Source organism: Tilletiaria anomala (assembly GCF_000711695.1).
Source record: "Tilletiaria anomala UBC 951 chromosome Unknown K437scaffold_71, whole genome shotgun sequence".
In the NCBI taxonomy this organism is placed as follows: Eukaryota; Fungi; Basidiomycota; class Exobasidiomycetes; order Georgefischeriales; family Tilletiariaceae; genus Tilletiaria; species Tilletiaria anomala.
In genome coordinates this window covers 47,354-67,893 of record NW_013546951.1, presented here as the reverse complement: position 1 = coordinate 67,893, position 20,540 = coordinate 47,354, and the positions used below count along the sequence as shown (strand labels likewise).

General features: G+C 55.4%; 8 protein-coding genes across 8 annotated transcripts; 3 read left to right on the top strand and 5 right to left on the bottom strand.

Moving 5' to 3' along the window:
* Positions 1–1,504: 1,504 nt before the first annotated feature.
* Positions 1,505–3,516, top strand: K437DRAFT_263812 (phosphatidylserine decarboxylase; the record flags this gene model as incomplete). Its single annotated transcript, XM_013386560.1, has 4 exons — positions 1,505–1,712; positions 1,796–2,226; positions 2,293–2,992; positions 3,068–3,516. The coding sequence occupies 4 exons, from the start codon at positions 1,505–1,507 to the stop codon at positions 3,514–3,516; spliced, it is 1,788 nt and encodes a 595-aa protein (XP_013242014.1).
* Positions 3,517–3,598: 82 nt separating this feature from the next.
* Positions 3,599–6,472, bottom strand: K437DRAFT_165581 (uncharacterized protein). The gene is made up of 3 exons (XM_013386559.1): positions 5,723–6,472; positions 4,588–5,665; positions 3,599–4,517 (listed from the first exon to the last, which is right to left on the bottom strand). The coding sequence occupies exons 1-3, from the start codon at positions 6,256–6,258 to the stop codon at positions 3,681–3,683; spliced, it is 2,451 nt and encodes an 816-aa protein (XP_013242013.1). The 5' UTR covers positions 6,259–6,472; the 3' UTR covers positions 3,599–3,680.
* A 479-nt stretch (positions 6,473–6,951) lies between these two features.
* Positions 6,952–10,061, bottom strand: K437DRAFT_257937 (DNA polymerase alpha, subunit B). Its single transcript, XM_013386558.1, has 8 exons — positions 9,786–10,061; positions 9,447–9,693; positions 9,173–9,363; positions 8,748–9,071; positions 8,235–8,677; positions 7,696–8,157; positions 7,418–7,626; positions 6,952–7,327 (listed from the first exon to the last, which is right to left on the bottom strand). The coding sequence occupies exons 1-8, from the start codon at positions 9,889–9,891 to the stop codon at positions 6,982–6,984; spliced, it is 2,328 nt and encodes a 775-aa protein (XP_013242012.1). The 5' UTR covers positions 9,892–10,061; the 3' UTR covers positions 6,952–6,981.
* A 1,356-nt stretch (positions 10,062–11,417) lies between these two features.
* K437DRAFT_165545 (uncharacterized protein) lies at positions 11,418–11,922 on the top strand. The gene is made up of 2 exons (XM_013386557.1): positions 11,418–11,582; positions 11,665–11,922. The coding sequence occupies exons 1-2, from the start codon at positions 11,508–11,510 to the stop codon at positions 11,806–11,808; spliced, it is 219 nt and encodes a 72-aa protein (XP_013242011.1). The 5' UTR covers positions 11,418–11,507; the 3' UTR covers positions 11,809–11,922.
* On the bottom strand, positions 11,757–13,004 carry K437DRAFT_257936 (uncharacterized protein). Its single transcript, XM_013386556.1, has one exon. The coding sequence runs from the start codon at positions 12,633–12,635 to the stop codon at positions 12,036–12,038; it is 600 nt and encodes a 199-aa protein (XP_013242010.1). The 5' UTR covers positions 12,636–13,004; the 3' UTR covers positions 11,757–12,035.
* Positions 13,005–13,210: 206 nt separating this feature from the next.
* K437DRAFT_295394 (uncharacterized protein) lies at positions 13,211–16,661 on the top strand. Its single transcript, XM_013386555.1, has 4 exons — positions 13,211–15,013; positions 15,090–15,926; positions 16,009–16,141; positions 16,216–16,661. Exons 1-4 carry the CDS (start codon positions 13,284–13,286, stop codon positions 16,606–16,608), a joined length of 3,093 nt encoding a protein of 1,030 aa, XP_013242009.1. The 5' UTR covers positions 13,211–13,283; the 3' UTR covers positions 16,609–16,661.
* Positions 16,597–18,341, bottom strand: K437DRAFT_257934 (ubiquitin-domain-containing protein). The gene is made up of 4 exons (XM_013386554.1): positions 17,645–18,341; positions 17,068–17,528; positions 16,869–16,992; positions 16,597–16,784 (listed from the first exon to the last, which is right to left on the bottom strand). Exons 1-4 carry the CDS (start codon positions 18,251–18,253, stop codon positions 16,680–16,682), a joined length of 1,299 nt encoding a protein of 432 aa, XP_013242008.1. The 5' UTR covers positions 18,254–18,341; the 3' UTR covers positions 16,597–16,679.
* A 713-nt stretch (positions 18,342–19,054) lies between these two features.
* K437DRAFT_213915 (putative YRB1-ran-specific GTPase-activating protein) lies at positions 19,055–19,951 on the bottom strand (the record flags this gene model as incomplete). Its single annotated transcript, XM_013386553.1, has 4 exons — positions 19,055–19,179; positions 19,263–19,391; positions 19,500–19,651; positions 19,854–19,951. Coding segments are annotated over 4 exons (504 nt in total), but the record flags the coding sequence as incomplete, so codon positions are not given.
* Positions 19,952–20,540: the final 589 nt, after the last annotated feature.

Here is a 20,540-nt window from a genome sequence, read left to right as displayed (position 1 = left end):
TGGTGGTCCACGCGCAATCGGAGCGTCTCTGTGCGTCACAAATGGAGGCCCATCAGCTCTGTGCGCAACCCCGAGGAGATGCAGCAAAGCGAAAGCAGAATTTTCAGCTCAGTGAAGACCATCCAAAGCACGGTGTGCGGCAATCAGGTAGCCAGCATCTTCGCCCCACCGATTGACCGTGTCATTCCTGGACGGACCTATGAAGGAGACCATGCATAGAGCCGAAGAGGAGAGAGTAAGCGTGTTCGCTCCAGGGTGAGAGTACGTTTTTGCACTTGGGTGATGGTCGTGAAACCAGCTCAGCTGGCCTTAGGTCCGAACGGCTGCCGAGGGGTAGCTTGCACCAACGACAGTGAAAGCTGCGATGTAATCCTCGACACTGCTCGGCAGTGTAGCATCGTTCCCTTCCCGACGCTTGCCACGCCTCGAGCGCATCTGTCCTCGCCGATGCTGAGAAGACGAAGCAGACAGAGGGTGACACCAGAATGTCTCGATGGCCAGCGTGTGGCGGCGCAGAGTAGGCACATAGTCTTCGCTTTCCGGCGAGGAAGAATATGAAGAAGACAATGAGGACGAAGGACTTGGCGATGAATTAGACATGAATGGGGGGAGCCGTCAAGACGGTTCTGTCACATCTATCGTCGCCGGTCATGTCAGGACCTACCTGGCCCACTCCCCGGCGGCGCGCTGATGGAAAGCATCAACCATCATAAACTGGCTGGGCGCTTGGCGCGTCGGACACGCTTGGAAGGAAGCACTGGTGCCGGTTTACCCGTATTGATACGGCCCATGGCCGATCAAAGGCAAAGTACTGGCAACACCGTGACGTGACCTGTGTAGCAAATAGCATCACGCCGGCTTACAATTACCGACAAGCGATGGTTGCACTAGAGGCAATGAAAGAAACGCAGATGGTGTTCCAGATGTCCGTAACCCTAGAAGGTGGATCCGCCCTTTTCATCGCTTCACCACAAAACTCCACTCCCAGCTGCCAATCGGATATGGAATCCTCATAACTCCCACTCGCCTGAATCTCCACCTGATGCGAGCACACGTTATGATACAGGCTCGTGTACACTGGGCGGCAAGATAGATACGTGCTATACAAATAGACCGGGGAAGAGTGCACGCCCACTGCCTACGTGCTTCGGATCCGACGAAGAGGCACACAGGCTGCACACTCTGCTTCTAGCTACAGCTGCGGGACTGCGACGCGGGTGGGGCCCCCATTGTCCTGGAAGCATCATTGCAAAGGGCGAAGCACACTGACTCGTAGAAGCTCCTCTGCTTGCTCATCGGAAAGCTCATTCAACTCGGTAGCGCGTTCAGAATGAGGTCTGCAGACGCCAAACGAACCGCGACACTGCTCGGTCGCTCGTTGCGGACGTGTCTGCAGCAGCAGCAACAACAACAACATCGTCATCATCAATTGCACCTTTCGCAGGAATGCAGAGTGTTCAGCACACGGCAGGTGCTACCAAAGCTGCCACACGACCATGCTGGCATGTGCACCTCACAGCCGGCAACGCAAGTGCTCCTACCTTGGCAGATACATCAGACGCTGGTGCCGCAGCAGCGCCATGCACGTCCGCCAGTCCGAGGGTACATATTCGCGCTCAGAGGACCGCCGCCGAGCAGGCGCCATTACGGCTCTGACGCGAGCGGTAACTCTCAAGATCAGCAGCAACAGAACTCACCTCCACGGCCGAAACGTGAGTGACTTACCCTATGCGCTTGCCACACGCCTATCAGCTTATTTCCTCTTACACATGCTCTGCTCCTTTCCCGCATCCAGGCACCCTCCGCCAAGCGTGGCACTCGACACGAATCCGATGGTACCCCATCCCGATCCTCCTTGGCGCCTGCGTGCTTGTCGGTGTGCAGGCGCGACGGCAGTACCTCGCCGAGCGTGATGGCAAAGGGCTCGGTAGCGGCGGCAAGATCGTCGATGAGAATGGCCAGGTCGTCAAGATGGACGGGCCGTGGACCGTGTATGTCTTTGCTGCCTTGCCGCTCAACAGCATCTCGCGACTCTGGGGCTGGGCCAATAACCTGACGCTGCCCATGTGGTTCCGACCGTATGGCTTCAAGTTCTACTCGTACCTTTTCGGCTGCAACCTGGACGAGATGAAAGACCCGGACCTGACGCATTACGCCAGTCTCGGCGAATTCTTCTACCGCGAGCTAAAGGACAGTGCACGTCCAATTTCCGCGCATGCTGAGCTGGTAAGAGGCTATTTCCAAGCGTAGTAGCAGCGCGTGATGCTTACGTTCCATTTCGCACACTTCCAGGTCTCTCCTGCAGACGGTAAGGTCCTCCACTTTGGTTCCGTGAAGCAACGGCGGGTCGAGCAAGTGAAAGGCATCACTTATTCGCTCGATGCGCTCCTGGGTCTTTCTTCCGACCCTCATTCATTGGAGCCATACGAGCAATCAGCACTCTTGGGATCTGTCAGCAAGCGAGAGCGCAACTTCCAAATCAAGGACGAGAAGAATTTTGCGCGAGTCAACGGGATCGACTACAGTCTGGACCGCTTGCTTGGCGGCGGTCCGCGACAGCAGCACTGGCGAGTCTTCAGCGCGACGTGGTGGAGCAGGTGGATTTCCGACTCGGTCGACGCGGTCACTATGCGTTCAGGCGGGAGGAAAGGGAGCAAAGACAAACCTCTCTCGTGCCTGGCGCTCTTCTCGCAGAAGCGCGAGTCCCAAATTTCCGAGGAGACGTCGCTCCTGCGGAACGAAGATAGCGTCGCGGAAGAGGCAGGGATACCCACACCGGATACACCAGAGGTTCTCGGCAGGTACGCAGATGTCGCGTTGGATGTGGGCAGCAACGCTGTGCCACCCATCTTGGAGCCGCATTCACCGGGGCACGATGGAGTCAAAGAGGGCAACAAGCTTTTCTTCACAGTTGTCTACCTCGCTCCTGGCGACTACCACCACTTCCACAGTCCTGCAAGTTGGATCGTCGAGCGTAGAAGACACTTTAGAGGTGCGTACTGTGCAATCCTCAGCCTGATGAGTCTCAAATGCTGACCTTAATTACATTTTTCTTTTATTCTCACAGGAGAGCTCTATTCCGTTTCTCCCTACATGGCCCAACGCCTCGCGAATCTCTTTGTCTTGAACGAGCGCGTCGCGCTCCTGGGTCGCTGGCGGCACGGCTTTTTCAGCATGATCCCCGTCGGCGCGACCAACGTCGGGTCCATTCGCATCAACTTTGACCGTGCGCTGCGCACCAACCTGCGCGACCAGCGCGCTTTGGCCGGCACCTACTCCGAAGCTACGTACAGCTCAGCCAGCAGAATCCTCGGCGGGCAGCCGCTGAAGATTGGCGACGAGATGGGCGGCTTCCTTCTCGGTAGCACCGTCGTGCTCGTATTCGAGGCGCCTGAGACATTCGACTTTTCCATCCAGGCTGGACAGAAGATCAAGATGGGACAGTCATTAGGGAGCATCCCTATACAACAGCCAAAACAGCGGCCAATCTTCGGTTGGTGGCATGGGCAATACTGATGCCGCAAAAGGTACATGCCATTGCATCAACGCTCAATGCGTACATGCAAAGCAAGGTTGTACAAGTCAAATCGATTACAAGAGAAATAGCGAAATAGTTCTCAGGAGCGGAGCAGCTGCGTCTATGTTGCGGGCTACATGGCGAGATGGGAGGGCGGGCGCGATCAAGCGAACATATTGTGAAGTAAGCTTGCAGCCCCTGCGTTGAGGGCTGTGGATTTTAAATCTAGAATGGCACCGAAAGCCTCTACAACGTTCGGGTGCCTAGGAAGCAGCTTCGCGCTGGGAAGCTTCATGGCGTAATATGCTTGGATACTAGCGGAGATCACCAAGAGCAGACGCGGGGAGAATTTGGCCTTTCGAGCTTCTAGCATCATGCGAAGGATGCTCAGGTCTGTCCATTTGGGCTGGAATGAATGCATCGTATCGCCGAGCGCCAAGAGGACGACGATCTGGTGCATGAGCTCCTTGGCGTCCTCCTTGGACACCATCGGCAATTTACGAGAGTTCAAATTGCGCCCCTTGTCTAGCAATACTGCCACGAGATCGGATAAACGCTGTGCTTTCTGATCCATCGACTGGGGATTGAGGCCAGGCGGAGATGTGTGGCGGGTCGTTTTGTTGACCATGTTTTGCAAACGCCGCGTCCACATTCGCTTACTGATGGCCTTAGAAGCCTTGGTAATGAGCGGAAATGGACCAGCGTGCTGCGTCGATAGGCCCAGGTACTCCGCGAGAGCCGCACGAGCCTCGACCAAGAACGGAGATCGTTCCGGTCTGCCGCCTTTGAGCAGGCGCATCTTGAGGATATCTTCGCGAAGTTGCTCTCTGTGCAGTGTCCATTGCTCGGTGCTCTGCGACAGCTTTATGAGTACACGAGCTCCCAGCAATGAGTCGTCAGCCAGCCACATGAAGGCTGCGATCTGCCTTGAAACGAGGTCAAGCAGAAACGGGTGCATCGCCCTGTTGTCCAAGATGGACAGTAACGACTCGATGCAAAGCTGGGTGCGCAAAGGAGCAGGATGGTGTTAGTGCTCAATCCCGTGTGTGTATGCAGGCGGCGACACTTACCCAAACTGCTGAGCGCGATGCGTCTGCGAAGTGGCTGCGGTCAGAGGGAGGCAAAAGTCTCATGTCCACCTTGTCGTTTGCATCCTCAGCGGGATTGCCAACCAACGTCGAGTCGAGATCCAAGAGCAGACTGCTGCGTGGCGTTGAAAGCTCGATGAAGCGAGAAACAGCAGCAGACGATTCCGTTGGAGGCGAATGTCGCTCGAATGGGTGTTGCAATGACGACCGATCGCTTGTTGGATGAGCGACCGCGGTGGATTGAGCAGATGATGGAGATAGTGCCAACTCTTCCCTGATGTCATTCCCCAAGGCCCTCATGCCCATAGAGCTCTCCAGTATCAATGGCATGACGAGTGACGAGCGTGGGCTGGACGCCACATCAGGACAGGCAGGAAAGGGAATAGAGCTGCGCTTTTTCTTGAACGCGAGTTTTGACGCCTCGGGTGGGGCTGTCCATCGGCCCGCATCGTTGGCTGTCCCGGGCCAGTCTTTGCGGCTTACTATTTCAGATGAGGGATCACTCCGGAGACGCAGTCCTTGCGGCTGCTGTGGAAGATGCAATGACGAAGCAACTTTAAAGGGGAACTCGACGCGCTCATGAGAAGGAGCTAGTCCAGTTTCACTAGCTTGAGACTCGCGCGCGAGCACATGTGCTTCTTCCGATCTCATACGTATCCTCTCAGGCTCCCACACGTTTGAAAGCAGAGAGTGAAATTCTGGAGCGATAAGGCTTTGATCTGACTCGCCTTTCCTTCTCGCAGTGCCGGTAGCTTCATGAGCGGTGAAGCCGAAAGGCAGCAGCTGAGGGCCATCGTGCGTAGCCTTACTCGTGGGCTTCGTCGTACCGACCGGTTTGTTGGACTGAGATCCGCTGCTCGAAGACATGCTGGCCACTGATGAGGCAGGGGAAGATCTTGGAGTGCTGCGAGGTAATCGCATCGGTGGGATCGTAGCAGGGTAACGCGTGCTGACTGGCGTGGGATCAAGGTCGAAATTCAGGGTGGATATGCTACTGGTTCCACGTGAGAAGCACGATGTGCGCTGGTGGAGGCCGAGGCTAGAGCTTGAAGCCTTGCTCCTGAAGGATGCAGAGTTTCAGATCCCATGTCCAGGAGTCGCGCTCTCTTGGGCTCACCCTTCGCGCAAAGCGTGTGAGGAAACCCGTCCGGCATCGTCTGCTTTAACCACCCTTGCCTCGTTGCCATTTTCCCTCTGCACGTCGGCTCGGCATTCTTTCAATGCTTCGTTCTCCTCTGGAAACGAGCTGAATGATTCGGCAGACACAGTCGTAGGGCTGCTCGCCTCGCTGATCTCTGCTCCTCGCTCAGCACCACCGCCGCGCATGAGCCACCGCGACAGTTCTTCACTGGTCAGGTCCATCGGCGCTACCAACAGATCGATGGTGGCGAGTCCCTGTGCGGTGTTAGCACGGTTGGCGGCTAAAGTGGCGCGCAACGAACGGAACTGGTTAGACGAGGCAGGCGATGAAGTATTGGCTCTTGAGGTGACTTTGGGGTGGCACTCGAGTTCATTTGATGCGACAGTTGGCGAGGATGCGGGCCTTACGAGGTCAACGGGAACAGGTTGCTCAGCTCTCCTTGTCGACTTTCCCACCAGGGCCTCCTTTGATTGAGCCGAGCCGTTGCGAGCGATCAACCGTCCGATGAGCATCGTGCTTCAAGTCTGAGGGCTTAGGTGTTGCAATCTCAAGCAAGTCAGCCGTCAGATTCGCGTTCACGGAGACGGGCATGACCAATCTGCGTAGTCGGAGCTGATTATATGCCAGCATCTTTCTCAGCTCTGCCTTTCCAATTGAATCACAACAGCAAGAACTCTGGAGACAGGAGAGATTAGCAAACAGGGAACAGAGAAGGCAGTGGATGCAGCAGAGTCGTTTGCAGAAGAACTTCAGTGTCGCACAGCAGATCGATTGCTTGAAACGGAGTATGACAATCACGTTTGCTTTGAGATAACCCATCGCTGTCGATGTGCAAACATCAAACAACGAAAGGTTGCTGAAAGCCGTCGGCACGTTGACACCGCTCCAATTGAACCGACGTTTGCGCGTTTGTGACGCGACTGGGCTTCTTGCAACACGCATGTTTGAGCTTAGCGCAAAGGTAAAGAAGAGGAAATGGCCGCTGAACCGCAGACGCTGTCACGAGAATCAAGCAAAGCGGTGAGAGAAAGGAACGCCAGCCTTGAGGTCGTGCCAAGCTTCTGCTGGGGCAAACGAGAACTAACATGTCACAAAATCCTGGTTGGACGACATTCGACGGCAGGTCAATTGAATGCCACTGGAATGGTGGCCGATGACTTCCAATCGTTACTAAGTCGAAAAGAATCGAAACGTGGGAAGATGTGTAGAAATACAATAGCCAATGCTTGTTTCATTTACAGCTTGAGAATGTCCACTCTCGTCCTGCCAGGGATATCATATCCGATACGGTCCCTCTCCGACTGTCCAGCACACTTTGCCTGCTCGATGATCTCGCGCAAATCCTGCTGCGGTCGAATGGTGACCATGGCGACTGTTCCGCCACGGTCGCCCTTCCTGCCACCAGCGGCACCTGGATTGACGCAGATAGTTGGGTCGAGCAGTTTGCTGCATGGGTTCAGCACCGACGGAAGGATGAGAATGTCAGGCGTGACAGTGACAAAGTCCGCCAGGTGTGCGTGAGATATGTCGAGCGGCAGGGGAGGATTGGAAGCCGGGGAGGACGGGTAGAGCGGGTAGAAGCTGCGAGGTGGACAATCAGCGACGACAATCAGATCAGCTAATCGAAATTTTTACCAGGAGAACGATGCTGCGCTTGAAAAGGCAACTCACCATCGCTGGCTGATAATATGACCACAGACTCTCAGAAGAGGGTCAGGTGTAGCAGTCTCAAACGCGTTCGAGCTTTTGATATCTTCGACCTGGATTACCATCTCCTCTGACCGTACATCTCTGAGCACGTCTGCCGTCGACAGACCGACAAAGCATTCGTTAATCCAGACTGCGCACGGGTTCGGCAAGCGGAAGAGACGCTTGTCATCCTGTACGCACCCACAAGAGAGCAATCAACCAACTGTACATGACAGGGATGATCAACTATGCGTACTCACAGGAAGGCTTGTCCTCTTGTCAAACATTCCTAAACTTGTATCGCTTTTCGAATTGTGCTCGAACATCGGTTGTGGGAACGCAGCATGCGCCGATACAATATCCTTTGTACTTGGCACCAGCGCAATCCTCAGTCCGCTGCCTTTGGTCGCCTTCAAAAGCTCGTCCAAACGATCGCTGACCCTCTTTCTGAAGATATCCTCCGGGAATTCGTCGACATGACCGGATTGAAGTATAGGATGGTAGCGCGACAAGAAGGGGCCAAGGAGGATCAGGATATCCGGGGTGTCTCTGAGAGCTTGCTGAATGATGGCTTCCAGCGGACCGAAGGTTAAGTCTGAGTCGGAAGTGAAAGGTCCTGCGGCAACCATCATCTTCATCGGTTGGCCATTCATGCTCTTGGTGCTGTACTGAAACTTCTCTAGCTGTCTCATCTCTTCTGTGCCTTCGGGTAATCTAGGTGGCTGCGAGGTCGCAGAATAAGGGACCTGCCTCAGCACGCGAACATGACGTTTTTGACTTCTCTCAAACGCCCACTCACCAGTAAGACCTCTTGCACGGAAAACGCGTCGCCCGTCCCATTCCGTCCCTTGAGCCCGACGAGCATACCGGGAAAGATACCGAAGCGGTCCGTTCGCAAAAGTCCGTCATCCTCATCACCGAATTTTGCCCCAGGCGCCGGCGGACTACGCCTGACCTTGCAGTCCGCTTCAAACATGAGCGAGACGCGCTCGCCATCACCCATCTTCTTGCTGGTCTCTAGCACAACTCCAGCCTCGCTGAGCTTCGGTACGCCCGTCTTCGCCCACCGAGCTGTCTCCATGACGGATGCCACCTCCACTGGCGGCGGCACAGCGGGACAGATGCGGCCGACGACATAAATGTCGTCCTGCGATGGCACCGTGGGGTCGCCAAATGGGTTGGGTCCTAGCTCGTAAAATTCTTCGATCACATCGGCCATGCGATCGATGCGCTCGTCAAGAGCTGTCGAGGCCAGCTAGTGACTCAGCTTGGGAGGTTTCGATGAGATTTTGCTTGCTCGACACCCACTCACCCGCAGTGTAGGCTCTCTTCTGCTCGAACATGTACCGATACGCCCATTTTTCCGGCTCGATGCTCATGCCTAAGAAGACCTTCCCCTTCCTGACAGCCGGATCGACGTGGGTGTCAAGATGGGCATTGAGAGTGTCAATGACTTGGAAGGGGAGGTGATGGTGTCGGTCGTCAGCAGCGGCTTTGATGCCTTCGACTTCGATCGCTTGGGATTCGAGAGATGCATGTTCACGCCGCAGAGTCGCGCCTCGAATGTCGGCAGATTTGTCGCCTAGGTCATACCTGTCATCCATGTCGATGTCCATGCGCTCTTGTCCTTGTTTTGCTGGATATTGCATATCAGTCAGGACGGCATACAGATCAGTTCTCGCTTTCTTCCATGGCAGAGGTAGGTCTACATCTGGATGACGCTCCGAGACGACTCACACTGTGGGAGGATTGTGCTGCGTTTCACCAAGTTCTCGCGTGACGCAAGAGGAGTTTTGGAAGTGTCGTGCTTTGACGAGCCACCACTGCTACTGACGCGGTGATGAGTGCTGCCGTATGTGTGCGAGGGCGGTCGGGAGGGGGTGATTGGATCTGTACGTGGACTGCCAGAAGTGGGGTCGCCGCCAAGTCTGCAAACGCGTTGGCAATAAGCTGTGCAATCAGCGCGCCCTTTCGCGACCACTATTAGAGCATGGCCTGAGTAAGTACTCACAAGCTACCAAAGCTGGCTCTCGCCTTCTTGCCAGTGCTCAGTAATCCGTTTTTTGCTGACTTGGCCCCGGGAGCACCAGCGCGGGGTGTAGCTTGCGCTTTTGCTAATTGGCGCTGCTCCACCACACGCCTGAGCGAGCGCATGTTCTCGCTGCTGAGCGCCGCATCGTCGTGGTCCATGCTGTACGCCTCCCACTGGAAGTAAAGATCTTCAGGGCTAATAGCCCATTTCTGGCATATGGACAAAGCTGTTTGGGCAAGCGGACCGAGGCCGATGAAATATGCAAGTCAGATACCAACCAGTGGTCTGTGCAAGGTTCAGGCCAAAGAGCGCGCTCACCTTCATCGAGAACCGCATCCATCTCTCTCTTTGACGGCAATCCCTCGAGCTGCTTGTGGAACTGCTTCTTAATGTCAAGCTTCACCCTCATCCCGGCGGTCGACATGCTGGCGAAACAAGGAGAGGAGCAGGTGTCGTCGAGTGCACCCTTTGGCTCGCTCGCACGTGATCACGACAGCACTGGAGGCAGAGGAGGGTCGGGGGATATGGCGCCAGCTTCTCTTTGCTCGTAGCTTCCTCCTCTGCGTTTCATCCACGTCTTGACCAGGTAACAAGAATATACGTGGTTGAGACTGGGACGAGGATAGGAGGGGCGTGCCATCGTTTCGCAAACGCCGTGCATAGATTACTGACTGTATGGATGGCGCACTCTATCACTGCTGAGAGTCGAGTCGCGTCGCGTACTACGCGACCCACTTTGCGACGCGTCACGAGGGTCGAGGACGCAAGCAAGCCCTATCGGCCGAGAACGACCCCACCGGAACACACGCCATTCACAATCTTCTATAAATAGTGGCAATGTGGAGCTTTCAGGATGTCGCAACCCATATATCTCGTTTCGTGTTAACATCCATATCGGCTTGGCAACATCATCGTCAAGATGGTGCATAGTGAAGCACCATGGCCACAATTTCTGTGATCAAGAACACAAGCCGGCCTCGGCAGGATCAAGAACAAGTACATTAGCGACCGCACTGTATTGCAGACAGTAATTCGGTGATGAGTAGACATAAGCCCGAGCGGGTATTGCAAAGCAGCATGAGAGATTGAAGAGCATGCCAACTCACTCGAGGCGACGTTTTGGGAGCTGAGCGTCATCCCAAATTCTTCGAGCCAACTGGTGGCCAGACTCATCCCAACGGGAAGCCCGAAACGCTGAAAAAGGAGGACGCCTGGATCGGTGACGAAAGAGCGTAGCGACGACCAACGCAGGCGAGATCCTTTGAAATCCGTCAGGCGAAGGACTCCAGGAGACGGCGATCGTCGGACAAGTTGACAACAAAAGGTAAACTAATGAGAGACCTTAATGATGGATAAGAGGTATGGACGCTTGAGTCTATAGGAGCGAGCAGTGCATGAGCGGAAGGCGCAACGCGCGGCGCGAGCAGCCGCCCTGCGGATATTGACTCACTTCATACACGCTGTTTATTTCTCTTCATTTTCAGGCTCAACATAAATTTCAGCTCTGTAGGGACTCTCGAGGACGTAGAGGCTGGCTACAGTTGTTAAGAAACAATGAAGTCTCGTGCAACGCAGGCTCTGTCTCGCCCACAACGCTGGTCGCTCCGTCGCTTTCCAAGGTCAACCTGTTCGCAAGCGGAGCAGTTACATTGCACACCATTCAGTTGGATCTTCCATTCGCCTCTAGCCTGCATGCCGGGTCAGCGTCAGCCGTTCGGGGATTTTCGCGCTCCACGACATCCAGAGGTTCAGCTGGGCCTTTGTGACGCCTGTGCCGTAGGCACCGATGACCAAATGGCAGTCACACCTGTTACGCATGGGAATGCTCAGTTACGCCGAACACCTGCGATTCTTCATTGAGCACTATGGTGGGAGTGTCGTGGTGGCACAGGCGGGCTGCAAAGGAAAAGTGAAGACCGACTTGGCGATTAAGCATGGCAGTTCGACTAGTGATGGGGCAAAAACTGTGCATGCGTCGTGTTCTCGTCAACTGCCCTAACGCTTCGCTATGGCCTGGAGTACATTCGCATCAATCAAGCCATGTCTCGAGTAAGGGCTAGCGGAAGAAAAGAAAGAAACAGATTTTCATGCTACGTATGGCGCTGTACAGACTCGGTGAGCCATCTGGATTTTCTAGCTGAAGCGGGGTCAGCAGCTCCCGTATTCTAAAGGATGATTTCTGGTGCAATGCGTACAGTGCTATACGCAGTTTCATGGGCTTTTCCCGTCATTCTCGCATACAACGTTGCACAAGAGAGTCTCTCGAACCAGTCTCAGAAGTCGCGGTGAGCTGACGCAGGGTTCAAAGGCATGGGTATTGCTCGTTAAACGGAATCTCTAGTGTACATATGCTTGATTTTGTAACTTTGCCGTGCAATGAGAAATGATCATGATCAACTTGCTGAGATGTGAGCAATGCGAAAGGAAAAACTGATGGCTTGTGCAGTGGGGCGGTGGCGCCTCTCGAGTCTCGGCGCCAACGTCACATATGTGCAGTGGATTGGCGGGAGGGTTAAGACTTGACCGCGTAAGTACTCGCCTGGGCGCGTTGAGTCTCCATGTCCGTTCTCAGTCCACTTGAAAGAAGTTTGCGACTCCAGGGAGCCTTGAAAGCTCCAAGACTTCAGGCGGCGATTCGGAGGCAAGCGTATCGGAGCTTTCCAGATTGGTTGTAAGGCTACTGTCGCTCGACAGATCGGGAGAAGGCAAGACCATTTTTGAGCTCGATGCGACGGCTGAATCCGTCGATCCGGCGCCATTGGCAGCGCGAAAAAAGATAGACGCAGAAGAATCTGTTGCATTAACACTTTCGACGGCGGCCTTCATGCTGGAGAGGGTCGAGCGCAGCTGAGCAGATCGCATCTTGTCGCTCCGTACCCGAGCGATGATGTCGTTAATCATCCTCTGGACGCCTTCGAGCTCATCACGTGCCTTTCGTGGTAGGGTGTCGAAGCCTTTGAGCGAGTTTGGCGGAGGAGCCTCACTTGTCGATGCTACCTGATGTTGAACGAGACTCGCCTGCACGATCTCTTCCACCTTGTCGAGCGCAGCGCGAGCGAGCCGGATCATCTCTTCGCTCTCGGATAATGAATCGTCCAGCATGTTATGTCGAAGCTCCAGCGCACCGATGCACGCCTTTCCCAGCTCAGCTTGGTCGCGCCCGCCCATGTTCGCTGACAGGCTAATGACTTGCAGGCAGGCTGTCGATTCGGTGCTGTTGCAGCAGGTGGTCGGGTTGAGCGCCTGCAGGTGAACCTTTCTGACACTCGTAGGCTCTAGGTGTGCGTGAGCCGAGGTTCATTCCTCGCCTGGAATGAGCGCGCCCTCGACTAGCGAGGTATCAGGCTGAGAGGCCCGTGTTCGTTGCTTTTGGCGCGATCCTATCAACAACTCCACGTTGCCACGGAAGACTCAACAAGCGGCGGCATCAAGTATTGCATGTCATCTAGACTTCTTCCCCTCCATGCACGCTCAACACTGCATCCGACGTGAGCTTGCGGAGAGAGAATGAGGCCAAGCTGTATACATCATTATAAGATGACCTTGCGTCCGAGAGTGGGTTACGTTGGGTGACCTTGACTCGTGTTGTTGAAGGATGCGTGCGCTAGCATTATCGGCGATTAACTGCATAGTGGAAGTCACCGACGGGGATGCAAGTCGCGTCGCGCTTACAAGATATATATATGGTTAAAGCTTGGTGTAGGACAGTCCCACTGCGGCCCAAGTAGGTGGAGGTGAAGCGGCTGTGCGCAGGGTTCGCCAGGCTGAGCGCTAGCGAAGCTGTCTGCGAACGCAGCAGCAGGGAAAGCGTACAGTATGTCTGGACAGCGTTCCACGCGAAGCGGGAATGCCGAAGAAACTGCGGTATCGGCAGGCGCTCAAGGCGCAGTTCGCTCGTTGGATGGTCTTTCGCCTTCGCCAAGTGCCAAGACCAATGGCAATCGCGGTAGCGGCACCGCCGGGAACCTTCCTGGTGTGGAGGAGCAAGGAGCAACAGCGAATGTTGATGATAGGGCTGGTCGAGCTCGTCCCCCGTTGGCTCGTGCTGCAATGTTGAAACGACAAGCACGCGCAGCTCAGAAGGGCATTTCATTTTTCGATGAGGAAGAAGAGAGGCTCTTGAAAGAGGCTACCCAGCAGGCCCGTGAAGCTCACGAAAGCAATAACGGTCTGCCGCTCTTGCAGTTTAGCACCCTCACCAAGGACAAGGGAAAAGCCAGAGCAATTGACGCACCGTCACAAGCGCACGCGCTTTCACTATTATCGAAGAAGGGTGGAGATGAGCGGCTGAACGCACCTTTGCAGAATATTCCAACGCGAAACATCTTTTCCATTGAGTATCCCGGTTTCATTTTGCCACCCGCGGAAAGGCATAAGCCAGGCCCATCAGGTCTTGAACGTGCTCTGGCAACACTCTCGCCTGATCCGCCACCGCTCAGCAACCCGCAAAGCGCTCTTGAGCACATGGCCAACCTCCTGGACAGGCGAGCGGAGGTAGTCGAGTGCAGACTTGGTGCAAAGTATTACCCACCTGTGCCCAAAGCCGATGATACTGCGCGTAATGGCGCCCATGGCGCGAACAAGTACAAAGGAAAGGGACACGCACGGGATAGCGAGGCACGACACGATCACGTATCGCAACATGCAGTCACGGAGATTGGCAAGAAGCTGCCCCTGGCTGCTCTCAATACTCCATCAGAATTCCAGCTCGACAGCAGCCTCTACAAGCACCCGATCCTCGGCAACGTGGTCGCCACAAACAACCCTATCATCCGCATCCGCCGTCGCAAGTGGAAGCGGCGTGGAGCGACGGGTATAGACGGGCAAGATGCTGGAGTGTGCAAGGAATATATGATCGAGCTCGTCGGTACGGCAAAGCAAACTGTCCGATTCAGGACGCTGGCGGAATATGCATTCGAGCCGGAGGTCGGTCATGTGCACCTTGGTGATTCAGAGGTGCTCAAAGCGAACGCCCCCATTGGTCTGCCGTTGAGGCAAGGGACCGATTGGTCAGATGAGAATGCAATCGCAGCGGGAAGGAGGCAGCACCGAGATGACGAAAGCTGTGACAGTGAAATGGATATCGGCGAGCAGTTCGAAATGCATGAAGAGCTGAGTGCCGCACGCACGTCCCGGCCAAGATCTAAAGGCAAGCGGCGCGATTCCGCTACTTTGAACGCAGAACAATATGCAGCTTCGATGCTGGACAACGCTCACGGTACGGTTCTTCGTCGCAAAGCGACACAGTGGCCCAGCACGGGGAATAAGACACTCAGTCTCCATGCCGCGATGATGACGATGAACACGCAGGCTTTGCGTGCATTCCGATTCGACCCTGAGCTGCAAGACTATCTCGTAGAGGTAATGGTACCTCATAAGGACAAGAAGAGGCATGTTGCAGATCTCAGGAATGTGCCCTGCGCGACGGCTCAGGATGCAAGATCGCATGCTGCCGCAGGCCCCGCCATGCTTCCTTTCATGAAGAGCAACCTCAATCTCATTCCTCCTGCGAGGTTCCTGAAGCAAAACCCACCTTTCCCATACTAGTAAGTCCATATTCAGCCAGTCCCTGACGCTTGCTTGTCAACTGCTCACCGTCCATATCTCGCCTGAATCGCCCAGCTTTCGACAAAATGCCTACGCCAGCATCTTGGAAACACCACAAGGTGACGGTACGGTCCGGCGTCGCTGGGTGAACGAGCGTTCGTGGAAGGGCTACTCGGCCATCGCTTTTCAATTCGCCAGGCCAGCACGCGGGAACAATTGCGAGGAGGCATCAGACGGCGAGGAAGGCAGAGGTGAAGGTGATGATGAATATCAAGTTTCGGAAGGAGATGCAGACGAGGGTGGCGAGGATGAAATGGGCAGACAGTCACGGCCTGTTGGCAAGCAAGATCTCGTCCTCAACACAGCACCAACTCCGTTGAGCCCTCCGCCACATGTTGAGGCTCAGCGCAAGAATGTCCAGCAAGACTTGCTGAAGCGTTTGGAAAGAATGTTCGAAGAGCAGCCCATCTGGTCTCGCGCCCGCCTCACTAACCAATTCGAATCGAAACAGGATCGCCAAGCGCTCACGAGTAGCAAGCTGCTCATCCCTCTCGTCGCGTATCAGATAGTTGATGGACCGTACAAAGGTTCACTGGTTCGTTTTGGGTACGACGTCCGCGCTGATCCGAACAGCCGCTTCTTCCAGCGGCTTTCATTCAGGACACTCAATCAGCGAAGGCGTTATCGGCGCTCTAGAAAGATTACGAAGCATTACGGGACAGAGGAGGCGGAAGACGCCACCCCGCTTCTGGAAGACGATGAGGACGAAGGGGTGGAGGGTAGGGATGGTGATATGCGTGAAGAAGAGGACCAGGCCGTCGATGGCGGTGGCGATGGCGATTATGATCGTTACAGGACGATGGATGCGGATGGCGAAGCTGGCTCCAGGCCAGGCTCTTCAGGAACTTCGAAGTGAGTCAACCTCTTTCGATGAGATCATCTGCTCAGAAAGCTCAAATCTCATATCCCTCCCCCTGCTCTTTTGCTTGTGCAGCAAAAGCCATATCTTCGACGGCAAAAAGATTCACGACAATATGGCCTCATTTTTCTTGGTGGACATCACTGATCCGTCAGTGCAAGAGCTTGTCAACGACACAAGTCCGCGAGCATTGAGGCAGGGGATCGATGTGAGTAGCTTCTCTGATGAATAAACTGCGACGTGAGCTCAGTCGTCCTATTTCGGGTAAATGCCACGATGCAGGTGCACACTGGTTGGTACACAATGCTACAGTGGGAGCTCCTCCGCGAAGTGACCAGTCTCAAATACCGATGCGTCTCCATCGAAGGAAGGGAAGCGGCGGAGGACGAGGTGAAGTTCTGCATCAAGCAAACCAAGGATCGACTCAGGCGAGCTGGCGCGCTTTCCGTCGGAGTCGGGGAGGACTGGGACGTCGACGAGTACAAATGGGACAGCACGAGGCCAGGAGCCTTTGAGGAGCGTCTTGCCGAGGCGCAAGAGATGATGGCGGACGAGATGCAAGGCGCTGGAACAACCGCAATCGCGGGGAGGGGCAGGGGAAAGGGTAGCGCAAAGCCTGGGCGCAAACCGAAGATGAAGCAGAAACAGACTCGTCCAAAAGGCAACGTTTTGTAGTGCAACATCGTTCACGATGCAAGCGCTCCATACTCGAATGAGGTATGAGAACCATAGCTTTTATACGCACGCTACTGGGCGCCACCTTCGAGCAAGATCGTGATCGCCCCTTCTACACTCCCGCCGCTCATGAGGAGCGCTCGTAAGTTCCTCGCCCCATCTGTGAAACCCATACCCTGATACACATGCCCGCGGATGTGAATAACAAATCAGCATGAGCACACAGTGGATATGTTCCGCATAGCATGGTTGACACTCACTTGCATCTGCTCCAGTTGCGTCGCGTAGCGCTCCTCGGGCAGTCGAATGTCGCCTGCTCCTGGGCCGGCGCCCGCACCGAAGAGCCCCCCCGCGCCGCCCATGCCACCCATCAGGCTCCGCATCCTGTTTGAAGAACAATGCTCTCGGTCAGCTTCGTACGGTCATGAGCATCATCTGCTGACTTCCTTTAATACTCACAGCTCCGGGTTCATCCCTCCAAAGGGATTTGCACCGCCCACACCAGCTCCACCTGCGCCGAGGCCACCCATTTGGCCCAGCATCTCGAATAAATTGGGCGGCGCTCCGCCTGCAGCGCCTGGAGATGGAGCAGCACCCGCAGCAGCACCCGACCCAGCCTGAGTCCCAGCCCCGGTCCCGGTCGTGGGGTCACTGCTTCCTGTCCTAGGCGCAAAAGCACCGACTGGTGGCCATTGTGCGGCTGCTCCTCTTCCCCCTGCTCCGCCGCCAGCACCGCCAAGTCCACTAAACAAAGCCCCGGCGCCAAACCCTCCTCCGCCTCCGCCGCCAAACATGGCCTGCATCTGCTGCGCCTGTCGCATCATCTCCGGATTGGTGAGCATCTCCCTGAATCGCTCAGACTGCAGCATCTGCTGTAGTTGCGGGCGCATGCTTGCTAGTTGAGGGTTCAAGGATACTATCTGCGATGCGGAGGCCGAGCGGTAGTGGAGATCGAATGATCATGGCATGATCAGCACACTGGAGCGATCATAGGCAAATGATGCCGTTTGGCTCAAGTGCACCCCGCGCCGCTCACCTGGTCCACAACTTCGGGACTTGCAAGCGCACTGCGCATTTGTCCCCTGAAGCCTTCATCTTCCAGAAGGTTCATCATCATGTTCGGATCGTTCAAGTTGACACCTGTTCCAGCGAACGGGTTGAAATTGGCCATATGCGGTCCCGCCAGGTCGGCCCTGTTCAGAGCCGAGAGCGGGTTGTTGGTGAACTGTTGCCCTGCGCCGAAATTGGCCGGCACACCTCGTGCTTCGGCGCTGGTCGCTGCTGACGTTGTCCCTACACCTGCGCCCGTGCCTGCTGCGCTTACCCGTGCTGAGCCCGCTGCACTCGCGGCTGGCTGTGCGCTCCCGCCAGACGGAGCGGTATGCGCAGAAGCAGCGGACCGGACCATGTGGATCGTATGCCCATCTTGCACCTTGTACTCCTTGACCGTTTGCCCGTCCTTCAGCACCTTGCCGCTGTAGATGAGCCGCTGGCTATCCGCTGGGAAGTCCTCGCGCTTGCTCGCGATCTCCTCCTTGAGCTTGCTGATGTTTGCATCGGGCGAGATACTGACAGAGAGCGAGAGTCCGGACGGGCCTTTGATGGTCACATTGATGGGTGGCGCTTCGACCTCGTTGTCCGCCATGGTGAAAGTAGTGTAGTTCCCAAGAAGTCCTTTGCAAGCTCGAACAGTTGTATGTGCTTCCGAGCAATGAGACCTCATGGTTAAGTTGTACAGACGCGTAAGTGTTCGAAAAAGTGTAAGTGATGGCCGTGTAAGCCACCGCATGAATGATCGAAGGTCACTCATATGTCATCACCTCGGCACACAGTGCCCCAGTGCCTTGACCTGAGCCACTCACCTCTCGGCAAGAACCCATGACCTTCTGTCCCTGATGTCTTAGCATCTTTCATCTCTAGGGATCCAAATCGCAACCAAGATGACCGCCTCTGATCAGACGACACGAGCTTTCATACGACCGCTCAAAGACACCTACGCAGGTTCTAGCGATGGAGAACCGGCCTCATGGAGCTCGGAGACAAGCGAAGGCTCAGGCGGACGTAGAAGATGTGCACAGACACGCTCACACCCTCTGGGAAGCCACAACATTCAGTAGCACTTTCACGGTCTTTCGTTCTGCGGCGGAAAGGGAAGAACGCAGCACAAGAACAATGGTGCGCAGTGTACCTCAGAGATGAGGATAACTAGCATGTATTACGCCTATTGTGGCCTTGGAACGAAGTAATGTCTAAATCATGACGCCCTAGGCCTTCCTTGCGCTTAACATCCGCCTTGTTTTCACAATGCCGTAAGTACCCAATATGACAAATGTGGAGTCTACTCTGCCTTCTTCTCCTCTGCTGCCGCTCCCTCCTTCTCATCAGCTTTATCCGCAGCAGGCTCATTCGTCGCTGCCGCCTCTGCGGCTGCTGGTGCTGCGCTGGCGTCATCGTCGTTCTTGGTCGCATCCTTGGCTTCTGCTTTGCTACTTTCGTCGTCAGCCGGCGGCGGGAGGACGGCGCCCTTGCCTTGCTGCGCAGCTTCGAATGCAGTCTTGAATTGCTCGGCGTCTTTACAGTAGGAAGGAGAGAGTACGGACTAGTCAGCTGTGTGGGCCAGAAGACATGTAGCGAGTGCATTTTTCGGGACTGACTTTCAGAATTTGCAAATCGAATGGCAAGCGTCTCCGCGGTCGCTTCGCCATCTGAGACGTCGGCTGCAACGTTGTAGACCCACGAACGATCCGAAGAGACATTTGGCGCCAGCTTGATCTCCGGCGTGACTGAAAGTATTAAAAGGTTCAGGTCAGTTACCTATAGATACGCGGAATTACGTGCACACAGGCGAGCTGTTGCATTGCACTATACGCATGAGAGTGACTGAGACTCACTGTAGTGGTTGGCGCAGACTTTGAGCGTCTTGTCCCGCCTCATGACGACTCGGACCTTCTTGGACTGCTTGTGCTCGAGCAGTCGGACGTCACCCGTCCCGCGCTCCTTCCACTGCTTGCTGTCCTTGTCGAAGCGGAAGAGCTTGGCACGCCTGCCATTGACAGTCGAAGGAGGTCACGATCAGCATACATGAAGGGGGACCACAGAGTATCGCGATCGAAACAGGTAGGAGTTGCTCCCCCTTTGACAGCGACAGAAGCTGCAGCCGGTATGAGCATGCTGAATGCAGGATTGAAGCCCTTAGGCCAAACCATAGGTTTGTAGCAGCCGTGAATCACCTATCAACTACTCACATCTTGAAGAGAACATTCTCGTCCTCCTCCATCGTCTTTGTCTCGACCTCCTTCTCGAGCTTGATGACCGGCTCATAGTGCGGGTCATTCTCCTGCTCGCCGGGGTCGTTGCCGGCGGAAGCGAGAGGGTCGTTCTTTAGTTCTTGGGAAGCCATTTTCGATTGTTTGTCTGCTTTGCTCCTCCCGAAAGTTGTGAGGTTGAATGTAGCAGTGGGCCGAATATACCTTTCGTAGCAAGTGTTGTACTTCGCAAAAAAATGTGAAGACCCCGTCCAACGATGAGGGTTAGAGTCCCACAACGGAGAGGGTTAGAGGTGTTCTTGTTCTTGTTCTCGTCTCTCGTTTCTCCTCGAGAAGGGCCTGGGATCTGGTGCTGGTGTGCCATGGTCCTTCGTTCTGGCTCTGGGGCAGTCATGGAGTTGTATCCTCCCTCCCCTTTGGTCTTTGCTCTGGTACTGTGCCAAGAAGCCGGCGGGGGCGCACTCTCCACGCATTCCCAAGCTTGACTCTGCGCGCGCCTGCGCCATGCAACCCCCCAGGCTGGCCGTAGCCCGCGGCAACCACTCAACAGCGCGGCGCGCTACGCAGCAGCCCAGACAGGGCTTGACATACATTGCGAACAGCCACTACTGACAGCAAGCATGGAAAGCTCCTTCTTCGACACCGCAAGCGTCGCATCACCGGACG